General features: G+C 46.4%; 1 protein-coding gene across 1 annotated transcript in view; it reads left to right on the top strand.

Annotated features, from left to right (window-relative positions):
* MMP14 (matrix metallopeptidase 14) overlaps window positions 1–14185 on the top strand; it is a 31081-nt gene extending 16896 nt beyond the window's left edge. Inside the window, exons 5-10 of the mRNA XM_077789904.1 lie at window positions 3717–3878; window positions 4967–5112; window positions 7380–7518; window positions 9458–9608; window positions 12891–13003; window positions 13860–14185. Coding sequence (XP_077646030.1) covers window positions 3717–3878; window positions 4967–5112; window positions 7380–7518; window positions 9458–9608; window positions 12891–13003; window positions 13860–14185 — 1037 coding nt within the window. The remainder of the gene's footprint in view (window positions 1–3716; window positions 3879–4966; window positions 5113–7379; window positions 7519–9457; window positions 9609–12890; window positions 13004–13859) is intronic.
* The last annotated feature ends 481 nt before the right edge of the window (window positions 14186–14666 follow it).

Below are 14666 nucleotides of genomic sequence, written 5' to 3'. Positions count from 1 at the left end.
AAAATGGCGGAAAAGTGGGGGGAAATGGTGGAAAATGGGACAAAATGGCGGAAAAGTGGGGGGAAATGGGACAAAATGGCGGAAAATGGGACAAAATGGTGGAAAATGGGACAAAATGGCGGAAAATGGGAGAAAATTGTGGAAAAATGGGGGGAAATGGTGAATAAATGGGGGAAAATGGGACAAAATGGCGGAAGAATGGGAGCAAACGGTGGAAAATTAGGCAAAATGGCGGAAAAGTGGGGGGAAATGGTGGAAAATGGGACAAAATGGCGGAAAAGTGGGGGGGAAATGGGACAAAATGGCGGAAAATGGGACAAAATGGTGGAAAATGGGACAAAATGGTGGAAAATGGGACAAAATGGCGGAAAAGTGGGGGGAAAAGGGACAAAATGGCGGAAAATGGGACAAAATGGCGGAAAAATGGGACAAAATGGCAGAAAATTGGGGGGAAATGGGACAAAATGGCGGTAAATGAGACAAAATGGCGGAAAATGGGACAAAATGGCAGAAAAATGGTGGGAAAATGGGACAAAATGGCGGAAAATGGGACAAAATGGTGGAAAATGGGACAAAATGGTGGAAAAGTGGGGGGAAATGGGACAAAATGGTGGAAAAGTGGGGGGAAATGGGACAAAATGGCGGAAAATGGGACAAAATGGTGGAAAATGGGACAAAATGGTGGAAAAGTGGGGGGAAATGGGACAAACGAGACGCACTTCAACGGCGCCGAGCCCTGGACGCGGAGCGGGGACGACCTCAGCGGTGAGGGACGGGGGGATTTGGGGAAAATGGGGAAAAAATGGCGGGAAATGGGACAAAATGGCGGAAAAATGAGGGGAAATGGTGGAAAATGGGACAAAATGGCGGAAAATGGGACAAAATGGTGGAAAATGGGACAAAACGGCGGAAAATGGGACAAAATGGTGGAAAATGGGACAAAATGGTGGAAAATTGGACAAAATGGTGGGAAAATGGGACAAAATGGCGGAAAATGGGACAAAATGGCGGAAAAGTGGGGGGAAATGGGACAAAATGGCGGAAAATGGGACAAAATGGTAGAAAATGGGAGAAAATGGTGGAAAAGTGGGGGGAAATAGGACAAAATGGCGGAAAATGGGACAAAATGGTGGAAAATGGGACAAAATGGCGGAAATGTGGGGGGAAATGGGACAAAATGGCGGAAAATGGGACAAAATGGTGGAAAAGTGGGGGGGAAATAAGACAAAATGGTGGAAAATGGGACAAAATGGCGGAAAATGGGACAAAATGGTGGAAAATGGGACAAAATGGCGGAAAAGTGGGGGGAAATGGTGGAAAATGGGACAAAATGGCGGAAAAGTGGGGTGGAAATGGGACAAACGAGACGCACTTCGACGGTGCCGAGCCCTGGACGCGACACGGGGATGACCTCAGCACTGAGGGACGGGGGGATTTGGGGGAAAATGGGGAAAAAATGGTGGGAAAATGGGACAAGATGGAGGAAAATGGGACAAAATGGTGGAAAAATGGTGGAAATGGTGGAAAAGTGGGGGGAAATAGGACAAAATGGCGGAAAATGGGACAAAATGGTGGAAAATGGGACAAAATGGTGGAAAATTGGACAAAATGGCAGAAAAGTGGGGGGAAATGGGACAAAATGGAGGAAAATGGGACAAAATGGTGGAAAATGGGACAAAATGGTGGAAAATGGGACAAAATGGCAGAAAAGTGGGGGGGAAATGGGACAAAATGGTGGAAAATGGGACAAAATGGTGGAAAATGGGGGGACAAAATGGCGGGAAAATGGGACAAAATGGCGGAAAATGGGACAAAATGGCAGAAAAGTGGGGGGGAAATGGGACAAAATGGTGGAAAATGGGACAAAATGGCGGAAAATGAGACAAAATGGCGGGAAAATTGGACAAAATGGTGGAAAATGGGACAAAATTGTGGAAAAATGGGGGGAAATGGTGGAAAAATGGGAAATATGGGACAAAATGGTGGAAGAATGGGAGAAAACGGTGGAAAATGAGGCAAAATAGTGGAAAAATGGGGAAAAATTGTGGGAAAATGGGACAAAATGGTGGAAAATGGGACAAAATGGCGGAAAAGTGGGAGGGAAATGGGACAAAATGGTGGAAAATGGGACAAAATGGCAGAAAATGAGACAAAATGGCGGGAAAATTGGACAAAATGGTGGAAAATGGGAGAAAATGGCGGAAAAGTGGGGGGAAATGGGACAAAATGGCGAAAAATGGGACAAAATGGTGGAAAATGGGGGGACAAAATGGCGGGAAAATGGGACAAAATGGCGGAAAATGGGACAAAATGGCAGAAAAGTGGGGGGGAAATGGGACAAAATGGTGGAAAATGGGACAAAATGGCGGAAAATGAGACAAAATGGCGGGAAAATTGGACAAAATGGTGGAAAATGGGACAAAATTGTGGAAAAATGGGGGGAAATGGTGGAAAAATGGGAAATATGGGACAAAATGGTGGAAGAATGGGAGAAAACGGTGGAAAATGAGGCAAAATAGTGGAAAAATGGGGAAAAATTGTGGGAAAATGGGACAAAATGGTGGAAAAATGGGGGAAAATGGCAGAAAAATGGGGGAAAATGGCAGAAAAATGGGGGAAAATGGGACAAAATGGCGGAAAAATGGGACAAAATTGGGGAAAATAGGAGAGAAAATGTGAGAGAAAACTGAAGAGAAAATGGGGAAAAAATGAGAAAAAAATGGGGAAAATATGAGAGAAAGTGGGGGAAAATGGGGACAAAATGGCGGAAAATGGGATAAAATGGTGGAAAATGGAACAAAATGGCGGAAAATGGCGGAAAAATGGGGCAAAATTGGGGAAAATATGAGAGAAAATGAGAGAGAAAATGTGAGAGAAAATGGGGAAAAAATGGGGAAAATTGGGGAAAATGATACCTTGACCTTCCATGACCCAACCATTGACAACGAAGAGGCTCCATTGACCCAACCATTGACAATTAAGTGTCTCCATTGACCTTCCATGACCCAACCATTGACCATGGAGGGTCTCCATTGACCCAACGTGGACCATGAAGGGTCTCCCTTGACCTTCCATGACCATGAAGGGTCTCCATGGACCCAACATTGACCATGAAGGGTCTCCATTGACCTTCCATGACCATGAAGGGTCTCCATGGACCCAACCTTGACCATGAAGGGTCTCCATGGACCCAACCATTGACCATGAAGGGTCTCCATGGACCCAACCATTGACCATGAAGAACATCCATTGACCTTCCATGACCATGAAGGGTCTCCATGGACCCAACCTTGACCATGAAGGGTCTCCATTGACCCAACCTTGACCATGAAGGGTCTCCATTGACCCAACCTTGACCATGGAGGCTCTCCATTGACCCAACCTTGACCATGAAGGGTCTCCATTGACCCAACCTTGACCATGAAGGGTCTCCATTGACCCAACGTTGACCATTAAGGGTCTCCATTGACCTTCCATGACCATGAAGGGTCTCCATGGACCCAACCTTGACCTTCCATGACCCAACCTTGACCATGAAGGGTCTCCATGGACCCAACCTTGACCTCCCATGGACCCAACCATGACCATGAAGGGTCTCCATTGACCCAACCTTGACCTCCCATGACCCAACCTTGACCATGAAGGGTCTCCATTGACCCAACCTTGACCTCCCATGACCCAACCTTGACCATGGAGGGTCTCCATTGACCCGGCAGGGAACGACCTCTTCCTGGTGGCCGTGCACGAGCTGGGCCACGCGCTGGGCCTGGAGCATTCCAGCGACCCCTCGGCCATCATGGCGCCCTTCTACCAATGGATGGACACCGAGGACTTCCAGCTGCCCGACGACGACCGGCGCGGCATCCAGCAGCTCTACGGTGAGGCGCCGGCGCCGCCGGGGGAAAAACGGGGGGAAAACGGGGAAAAATGGGAAAATTCGGGGAGAAATCGGCAAAAATGGGAAAAAAATGGGGAGAAATTGGTGAAAATGGGGGGAAATTGGGGAAAATCGGGGAGAAATTGGTGAAATCGAGGAAAAATGGGAAAGTTCGAGGATAAATTGGTGAAAACGGGGGAAAATTGGAAAGTTCAGGGAGAAATTGGGGTGAAACCAGGGAAAAATGGGAAAATTCGGGGGGAGATCAGCAAATTTGGGGGGAAACTGAAGAAAAATGGGAAAATTTGGGGAGAAATCGGGACAAAACTGGGGACAAATGGGAAAATTTGGGGAAAAATTGGTGAAATCGGGGGGAGATAGGTGAATTTGGGGGGAAACCAGGGAAAAATAGGAAAATTTGGGGAGAAATCAGCAAAATCGGGGAGGAAATTGCAAAATTGGGGAAAATTGGCAAATTTGGGGAGAAATCGGTGAAATTGGGGAGGAAATCAGCAAAATTGGGGTGAAATTGTCAAATTTGGGGAGAAAATCGGCAAAATTGGGGAGAAAATGACAAAATCAGGGAGAAATCGGAAAAATTGGGGGAAAATTGGCAAAATCAAGGAGAGATGGAAAATTGGGGAGAAAACGGCAAAATTGGGGGGAAAATGGGAAAAATTGGGGAGAAATCAGAAAAATCGGGGGAAATCGGCAAACTTGGGGAGAAATCGGCAAATTTGGGGAGAAAATGGAAAATTCCACGAGAAATCGGCAAGATCAGGGAGCAATTGGTAAAACTGGGGAGAAATGAGAAAAATTGGGGAGAAATCGGCAAAATCATGGCAAAATCGGCCAAACTGGGGAGAAAAAATGGCAAAATCTGGGCAGAAATGGACAAAATTGGGGATGAACGGGAAAAATTGGGGAGAAATTGGGAAAATCGGGGGAAAATCGGCAAATTTTGGGGAGAAATCGGCGAAATCGGTGCCAAATTGGGGCGGTTTGGGCAATCCGGGGACAATTTGAGGAAATATCGCCCAAATTGCCGATTTTCCCCCCAAAATGGGATTTTTGGGAATTCTCTCGCAGGGTCCTCGGCCGGCCCCTCCCCCCGCCCCTCCCCCAGCCCGCGGGCGCCGCCCCTCCCCCCCCCGGGCCCCCCCCACGGGCCCCGGATCTGCGACGGCGGCTTCGACACGGTGGCCATGCTGCGCGGGGAGATGTTCGTCTTCAAGGTGGGAATTCCGGGGATTTTTGGGAATTTTTTGGGATTTTTTTGGGATTTTTTGGGGATTTTTTTGGGTATTTTTTTGAGCATTTTTTGCATTTTTTGTGATTTTTTTTTACTGATCTTCCAGGACCTTGCAAGGCATGTTTTGATGGAGAGAATTGTTAAAAAAATTTTTGGGAATTTTGGGAATTTTTTTTAGCATTTTCGGGGAATTTTTTGGGATTTTTTTGGGATTTTTTTGGGATTTTTTTGAGCATTTTTTGCATTTTTTGTGATTTTTTTGGTGATCTTCCAGGACCTTGCAAGGCATGTTTTGATGGAGACAATTTTTAAAAAATTTTTTGGGGAATTTTGGGATTTTTTTGGGAATTTCGGGATTTTTTTTTAGCATTTTCGGGGAATTTTTTGGGATTTTTTTGGGATTTTTTTGAGCATTTTTTGTATTTTTTGTGATTTTTTTGGTGATCTTCCACGACCTTGCAAGGCGTGTTTTGATGGAGAGAATCTTGTGGGATTTTTTTTTAAAAATTTGGGAATTTCTGGGAATTTTTTGGGACTTTTTTGGGAATTTTTGGGGGATTTTTTGGGGATTTTTGGGGGATTTTTTGGGGGATTTTTTGGGGGATTTTTTGAGTATTTTTTGAGTATTTTTTGCATTTTTAGGGATTTTTTCTTTGTGACCTTCCAGGACCTATCTAAGGTTGGTTTTGTAGAGGGGATTTTTGGGGAATTTTTTGGGGATTTTTTTGGGGAATTTTTCGCCATTTTTTCCCATTTTCCCCTATTTTTTCCTTTTTTCCCCATTTTTCTCCATTTTTTGGCCATTTCCCCCCGTTTTTCCCCATTTTTTCCCCAATTTCCCCCATTTTTTGGCCATTTTTTCACAGTTTTTCCTCATTTCCCCCCATTTTTTCCCAATTTCCTCCATTTTTTGGCCATTTTTTCCCCGTTTTTCCCCATTTTTTCCCCATTTTCCCCCATTTTTTCCCAATTTCCCCCTTTTTCACCCCAATTTAATTCATATTTTCCCTCCAGGAGCGCTGCTTCTGGCGGCCATTTTGGTCCCAATTTTCCCCCCATTTTTTCCCCATTTTCCCCCATTTTTTGGCCATTTTTTCCCCGTTTTTCCCCGTTTTTTCCCCGTTTTTCCCCATTTTTTCACCGTTTTCCCCCATTTTCTCCCAATTTCCCCCTTTTTCACCCCAATTTAATTCATACTTCCCCCCAGGAGCGCTGCTTCTGGCGGCCATTTTGGTCCAAATTTTCCCCCCATTTTTTCCCCATTTTTTGGCCATTTTTTCCCCGTTTTTCCCCGTTTTTTCACCGTTTTCCCCGTTTTTTCCCAATTTCCCCCTTTTTCACCCCAATTTAATTCCTTTTTCCCCCCAGGAGCGCTGCTTCTGGCGGCCATTTTGGTCCCAATTTTCCCCCCATTTTTTCCCCATTTTCCCTTATTTTTTGGTCATTTTTTCACCATTTTTCTCCATTTTTTCACCTTTTTTTCCCGTTTTTCCCCGTTTTCTCCCAATTTCCACCTTTTTCACCCCAATTTAATTCATATATTTCCCCCCCAGGAGCGCTGCTTCTGGCGGCCATTTTGGTCCCAATTTTCCCCCCATTTTTTCCCCATTTTTTGGCCATTTTTTCCCCGTTTTTCCCCGTTTTTTCACCGTTTTTCCCCATTTTTTCCCAATTTCCCCCTTTTTCACCCCAATTTAATTCATAATTTCCCCCCAGGAGCGCTGCTTCTGGCGGCCATTTTCCCCCCATTTTTTCCCCAATTTCCCCTATTTTTTGGCCATTTTTTCCCCGTTTTTCCCCATTTTTTGGCCATTTTTCCCCGTTTTTCCCCATTTTTTCACCATTTTCCCCCATTTTTTCCCAATTTCCCCCATTTTCACCCCAATTTAATTCCTTTTTCCCCCCAGGAGCGCTGCTTCTGGCGGCCATTTTGGTCCCAATTTTCCCCCCATTTTTTCCCCAATTTCCCCCATTTTTTGGCCATTTTTTCACCGTTTTTCCCCGTTTTTTCGCCGTTTTTCCCCGTTTTTTCCCCATTTCCCCCTTTTTCACCCCAATTTAATTTCTAATTTCCCCCCAGGAGCGCTGCTTCTGGCGGCCATTTTGGTTCATATTTCCCCCCATTTTTCCCCATTTTCCCCCATTTTTTGGCCATTTTTTCACCGTTTTTCCCCGTTTTTTCACCGTTTTTCCCCGTTTTTTCCCAATTTCCCCCATTTTCACCCCAATTTAATTAATTTTTCCCCCCAGGAGCGCTGGTTCTGGCGCCTGCGCGGGGGGCAGCTGATGCCCGGCTACCCGCTGCCCATCGGGCACTTCTGGGTCGGGCTCCCCCCGAGCATCGACGCCGCCTACGAGAGGAGCGACGGCAAATTCGTCTTCTTCAAAGGTTTTTTGGGGCGAATTCCGGCGGTTTTGGGGTTTTTTGGGAATTATTTGGGATTTTATTGGGGTTTGATGGGGTTTTATTGGGATTTATTGGGTTTTAATTGGGTTTTATTGCGATTTATTGGAATTTAATTGGGATTTATTGGGGTGTTATTGGGTTTTAATTGGGGTTTAATTGGGTTTTATTGGTATTTAATTGGGTTTTATTCAGATTTAATTGGATTTTATAGGGATTTTATGGGGTTTTTATTGGATTTTATTGGGTTTTATAGGGATTTATTGGGGTTTTATGGGGTTTTATCGGGGTTTTATTTGGGTTTTTATTGGGTTTTATTGGGATTTTATTGGATTTATTGGGATTTATTTGGTTTTAATTGGATTTTATTGGGATTTTATTGGGGCTTAATTGGGATTTATTGGGGTTTTATTGGGATTTATTGAGATTTTATTGGGGTTTAATTGGGTTTCATTGGGTCTTAATTGGGTTTTAATTGGGTTTTATTGGTATTTAATTGGGTTTTTATTCAGATTTAATTGGATTTTATAGGGATTTTTTTGGGTTTTAATTGGATTTTATTGGGTTTTATTGGGAATTATTGGAATTTAATTGGGATTTATTGGGGTTTTATTGGGGTTTTATTTGGGTTTAATTGGGTTTTATTGGGTTTTAATTGGGTTTTATTGGGTTTATTTGGGTTTTATGGGGATTTAATTGGGTTTTATTGGGATTTAATTGGGTTTTATCGGATTTTAATGAGATTTGATTTGATCAGATTTAATTGGGATTTATTGGGGTTTATTTGGCTTTTGGGGTGAATTTTGGGTAATTTTGGGTGACTTTTGGGGTGATTTTTTTGGTGATTCTGGGTGAATTTTTGGGTCGCTCTGGGCGATTTTTGGGGTGAAATTTTGGGCGATTTTGGGGCAATTTCAGGGTTAATTTTGGGCTCTTTTGGGTGAATTTTAAGTTGAATTTTTGGTGAAGTCTGGGCGACTTTTGGGCCATTTTGGGGTGATTGTTTTTGGCATTTTGGGGTGAATTTTTGGGTCATTTTGGGTGAATTTTGGGGTGAAATTTTGGGTGAATTTTGGGTGAATTTTTGGGTCATTCTGGGTGAATTTTTGGCCGATTCTGGGTGAATTTTGGGCTGAATTTTGGGAAATTCTGGGTGAATTTTGGGCTGAATTTTGGGTCATTCTGGGTGAATTTTGGGCTGATTTTTTTGGCAATTCTGAGTGAATTTTGGGGTGAATTTTTGGGTCATTCTGGGTGAATTTTGGGCTGAATTTTGGGAAATTCTGGGTGAATTTTGGGCTGAATTTTGGGTCATTCTTGGTGAATTTTGGGCTGATTTTTTTGGCAATTCTGGGTGAATTTTGGGGTGAATTTTTGGGTCATTCTGGGTGAATTTTGGGCTGAATTTTTGGGTCATTCTGGGTGAATTTTGGGCTGATTTTTTGGGCAATTCTGAGTGAATTTTGGGGTGAATTTTTGGGTCATTCTGGGTGAATTTTCGGCTGAATTTTTGGGTCATTCTGGGTCAATTTTTGGCTGATTTTTTGGCTCATCCTGGGTGAATTTTGGCTGAATTTTTGGCTCATTCTGGGTGAATTTTTGGCTGAATTTTTGCGTCATTCTGGGTGAATTTTTGGGTGATTTTTTGGGTCATTCTGGGTGAATTTTTGGGTCATTCTGGGCGAATTTTTGGCTGATTTTTTGGGCCATCCTGGGTGAATTTTTGGCCGATTCTGGGTGAATTTTGCCGTGAAATTTCCGACAACTCCACGACAATTTTCGACCTTTTTTGCGCCCATTTCACCTCCAATTTTTACCCAATCCCGGCCGATTTTTCCCCCATTCCTGGCCGCACCCGGGCTTGGCCCGGCTCGTTTTTCTCGGCGTTTTTTGCCCGATTTTGACCTTTTTTGCCCCATTTCAGGCTCCCGGCACTGGGTGTTCGACGAGGGCGTCCTGGCCCCCGGCTACCCCCGGCCCCTGGCCGAGCTCGGCCGCGGCGTCCCCGGTGACCGCCTGGACGCCGCCCTGCTCTGGCTGCCCAGCGGCCACACCTACCTCTTCCGGGGCGACAAGTGCGTGCCGGAACCTTCCGGAACCTTCCGGGACCTTCCGGGAATTTCTGGGAATTTTTCTGGAATTTTCTGGATTTTTTTATGCATCTTTCAGGACCTGTCTGGGCTCTTTTGGGGGCTATTTCTGCACCTTTCAGGACCTTTTGGGAACTTTCTGCACCTTCCAGGACCTTTGTGAACCTTCTGGAACCTTCTGGGAATTTCTGGGAATTTTCTGGAATTTTTCTGGAATTTTCTGGATTTTTTTATGCATCTTTCAGGACCTTTCTGGGCTCTTTTGGGGCAATTTCTGCACCTTTCAGGACCTTTCGGGATCTTTCTGCACCTTCCAGGACCTTTGTGAACCTTCTGGAACCTTCCGGGAATTTCTGGGAATTTTTCTGGAATTTTCTGGATTTTTAAAATGCATCTTTCAGGACCTTTCTGGGCTCTTTTTGGGGCTATTTCTGCACCTTTCAGAATCTTTCTGCACCTTGCAGGACCTTTATGCACCTTCCAGGACCTTTCTGAACCTTCTGGGAAATTCTGGGAATTTTCGGGAATTTTTCTGGAATTTTCTGGATTTTTTATGCATCTTTCAGGACCTGTCTGGGCTCTTTTTGGGGCTATTTCTGCACCTTTCAGGACCTTTTGGGAACTTTCTGCACCTTCCTGAACCTTCTGGAACCTTCTGGGACCTTCCGGGAATTTCTGGGAATTTTTCTGGAATTTTCTGGAATTTTCTGGATTTTTTTATGCATCTTTCAGGACCTTTCTGGGCTCTTTTGGGGCAATTTCTGCACCTTTCAGGACCTTTCGGGATCTTTCTGCACCTTCCAGGACCTTTGTGAACCTTCTGGAACCTTCCGGGAATTTCTGGGAATTTTTCTGGAATTTTCTGGATTTTTTTATGCATCTTTCAGGACCTGTCTGGGCTCTTTTTGGGGCTATTTCTGCACCTTTCAGGACCTTTCGGGATCTTTCTGGACCTTCCAGGACCTTTCTGAACCTTCTGGGATCTTCCGGCAATTTCTGGGAATTTTTCTGGAATTTTCTGGATTTTTTTATGCATCTCTCAGGACCTTTCTGGGCTCTTTTTGGGGCTATTTCTGCACCTTTCAGGACCTTTTGGGAACTTTCTGCACCTTCCAGGACCTTTCTGAACCTTCTGGGAAATTCCGGGAATTTCTGGGAATTTTTCTGGAATTTTCTGGATTTTTTATGCATCTTTCAGGACCTTTCTGGGCTCTTTTTGGGGCTATTTCTGCACCTTTCAGAATATTTCTGCACCTTCCAGGACCTTTGTGAACCTTCTGGAACCTTCCGGGACCTTCCGGGAATTTCTGGGAATTTTCGGGAATTTTTCTGGAATTTTCTGGATTTTTTTATGCATCTTTCAGGACCTGTCTGGGCTCTTTTTGGGGCTATTTCTGCACCTTTCAGGACCTTTCTGCACCTTCCAGGACCTTTCTGCACCTTCCTGGACCTTTGTGAACCTTCTGGGACCTTCCGGGAATTTCTGGGAATTTTTCTGGAATTTTTCTGGAATTTTCGAGGGTTTATTATGCATCTTTCAGGACCTTTCTGGGCTCTTTTTGGGGCTATTTCTGCACCTTTTGGGATCTTTCTGCACCTTCCAGGACCTTTCTGAACCTTCTGGAACCTTCTGGGAATTTCTGGGAATTTTCTGGAATTTTTCTGGAATTTTCTGGATTTTTTAATGCATCTTTCAGGACCTTTCTGGGCTCTTTTTGGGGCTATTTCTGCACCTTTCAGGACCTTTCGGGATCTTTCTGCACCTTCCTGAACCTTCTGGAACCTTCTGGGACCTTCCGGGAATTTCTGGGAATTTTCGGGAATTTTTCTGGAATTTTCTGGATTTTTTTATGCATCTTTCAGGACCTTTCTGGGCTCTTTTTGGGGCTATTTCTGCACCTTTCAGGACCTTTTGGGAACTTTCTGCACCTTCCAGGACCTTTCTGAACCTTCCGGAACCTTCCGGGACCTTCCGGGAATTTCTGGGAATTTTTCTGGAATTTTCGAGGCTTTTTATGCATCTTTCAGGACCTGTCTGGGCTCTTTTTGGGGCTTTTTCTGCACCTTCCAGGACCTTTCCCTTGGGACCTTTTGGGACCCCCAAAATCCCCCAAATTCCCCCCAAATTTTCTCTGAAATTCCCCCCAAAACCCAAAATTTTACCAAATTCCCCCGAAATCCCCCCAAACCCCCTCAAATCCCTCAAATTTCCCCCAAAATTCCGGAATTCTCCCAAAACCCCCCAAATTCCCCTTAAAGTTCCCCCAAAATTCCTCCCAAATTTCCCAAAATCTCCCAAATTTTTGTAGATTTTCCCCGATTTTCCTCCCAAATGTCCCAAGCTCTCCCCAAAATCTCCCAAATTTCTGCAAATTTTCCCAAAATCCCCCAAATTCCCCCAAATTCCACCGAAATTTCCCAAAACCTCCCAAATCTTCGCTGATTTTCCCAGATTTTCCCTCAAATCCCCCAAATTCAGCCCGAATTTTCCCCAAATTCCTCCCAAATTTCCCCCAAAATCCCCCAAATTTTCCCAATTTTTCCCAAAATCCCCCAAATTTTTGCAGATTTCCCCCGATTTTTCCCAAAATCACCAAAATTTCCCCAATTTTTCCCAAAATCCCCCAAATTTCCCGATTTTCCCCAAAATCCCCCAAATTTCCCCCGATTTTCCCCAAAATCTCCCAAATTTTCCCGGATTTTTTTCCCCAAAATTCCCCAAATTTTCCCGGATTTTTTCCCCAAAATCCCCCAAATTTTCCCGATTTTCCCCAAAATCCCCCAAATTTCCCCCGATTTTCCCCAAAATCCCCCAAATTTTCCCGATTTTCCCCAAAATTCCCCAAATTTCCCCCGATTTTCCCCAAAATCCCCCAAATTTCCCCCGATTTTCCCCCAAATCCCCCAAATTTTCCCAGATATTTTTCCCCAAAATCCCCCAAATTTTCCCGGATTTTTTTTCCCCAAAATCCCCCAAATTTTCCCGTATTTTTTTCCCCCAAAATCCCCCAAATTTTCCCGGATTTTTCCCCAAATCCCCCAAATTTTCCCGAATTTTTTTCCCAAAATCCCCCAAAATTTCCCGGATTTTTTTCCCCCCAAATCCCCCAAATTTTCCCGTATTTTTTTCCCCCAAAATCCCCCAAATTTTCCCGGATTTTTTTCCCCCAAAATCCCCCAAATTTTCCCGTATTTTTTTCCCCCAAAATCCCCCAAATTTTCCCGGATTTTTTTCCCAAAATCCCCCAAATTTTGCCGAATTTCCAGGTATTACCGCTTCAACGAGGCGCTGGGGGCCGTGGACCCCGAGTACCCCAAGAGCATCGAGGTCTGGGGGGTCCCCCCGGGCCCCCGCGGAGCCTTCATGGGCCCCGACGAGGGTGAGACCCCAAAAATGCCCCAATTCACCCCAAAATCCCCCAATTCACCCCAAAATCCTTTATTTTACCCCAAAATCCCCAAATTTACCCCAAAAATCCTCGAATTTACCCCAAAATCCCCGAGTTTACCCTAAAAATCCTCGAATTTACCCAAAAATCCCTAAATTCACCACAAAATCCCCGAGTTTAACCCAGAAATCCCCAAATTCACCCCAAAATCCCCAAATTTACCCCAAAAATACCCAAATTTAACCCAAAATCCCCAAATTTACCCCAAAAATCCCTAAATTCACCCCAAAATCCCCAAATTTACCGCAAAAATCCCCAAAATCCCCTCCCAGTCCCTCCCAGTCCCTCCCAGTCCCTCCCAGTCCCTCCCAGTCCCTCCCAGTCCATCCCAGTCCCTCCCAGTCCCTCCCAGTTCCTCCCAGTCCCTCCCAGTCCCTCCCAGTTCCCTCCCAGTCCCTCCCAGTCCCTCCCAGTCCCTCCCAGTCCCTCCCAGTCCCTCCCAGTCCCTCCCAGTTCCTCCCAGTCCCTCCCAGTTCTCTCCCAGTTCCCTCCCAGTCCCTCCCACTCCCTCCCAGTTCCCTCCCAGTCCCTCCCAGTCCCTCCCAGTCCCTCCCAGTTCTCTCCCAGTTCCCTCCCAGTCCCTCCCACTCCCTCCCAGTTCCCTCCCAGTCCCTCCCAGTCCCTCCCAGTCCCTCCCAGTTCCCTCCCAGTATAAACCAGTTCCCTCCCAGTCCATCCCAGTTCCCTCCCAGTCCCTCCCAGTCCCTCCCAGTCCCTCCCAGTTCCCCCCAGTTCCCTCCCAGTCCCTCCCAGTCCCTCCCAGTCCAAACCAGTCCCCCCCTTCCAGCCTACACCTACTTCTACCGCTCCCACCTGTACTGGAAGTTCGACAACGCCGCCCTGCGGCCGCTGCCCGGCCACCCCAAGTCGGCGCTGCGCGATTGGCTGGGCTGCGGCGGCCCCGCCCCGCCCCGCCCCTCACCTGCCGCAGGTGAGGACGCCGAGGTGGTGGTGCTGGCGCTGGGGGCGGGGCCGGGGGCGCTGGCGGCGCCGCTGGCGCTGCTGGGATTGGCCGGGCTGCTGGGGGGCGGGGCCGTGCTCTGGCGGCGCCGCGGGGCCGCCGCGCACGCCCGGCTGCGCCGGTGCCAGCGCTCGCTGCTGCCGCGCGTCTAGGGCGCCGTGCGCGTGGACACGCCCCTTTCTGTCCTTGGACACGCCCCTTCTGCCGTTGGACACGGCCACTCCAAATGGACACGCCCCTTTTGTCATTGGACACGCCCCTTTGTCAATGGACACGCCCACTCTACATGGACACGCCCCTTTCTGTCCTTGGACACGCCCTTTTTGTCAATGGACACAGCCACTCTACATGGACACGCCCCTTCTGCCATTGGACACGCCCCTTTTGTCAATGGACACGCCCCTTTTGTCAATGGACACGCCCCTTTGTCAATGGACACGCCCTTTTGTCAATGGACACGCCCTTTTGTCAATGGACACGCCCCTTTTGTCATTGGACACGCCCACTCTACATGGACACGCCCCTTAGTCAATGGACACGCCCCTTTTGTCAATGGACATGCCCCTTCTGTCATTGGACACGGCCACTCTACATGGACACGCCCCTTTGTCAATGGACACGCCCCTTTGTCAA

The sequence above is a fragment of the Lonchura striata genome, chromosome 39, assembly GCF_046129695.1.
Source record: "Lonchura striata isolate bLonStr1 chromosome 39, bLonStr1.mat, whole genome shotgun sequence".
Classification (NCBI taxonomy): domain Eukaryota; kingdom Metazoa; phylum Chordata; class Aves; order Passeriformes; family Estrildidae; genus Lonchura; species Lonchura striata.
The sequence above is the reverse complement of the archived record's forward strand: the minus strand, read 5'-3'. Positions and strand labels throughout refer to the sequence as shown.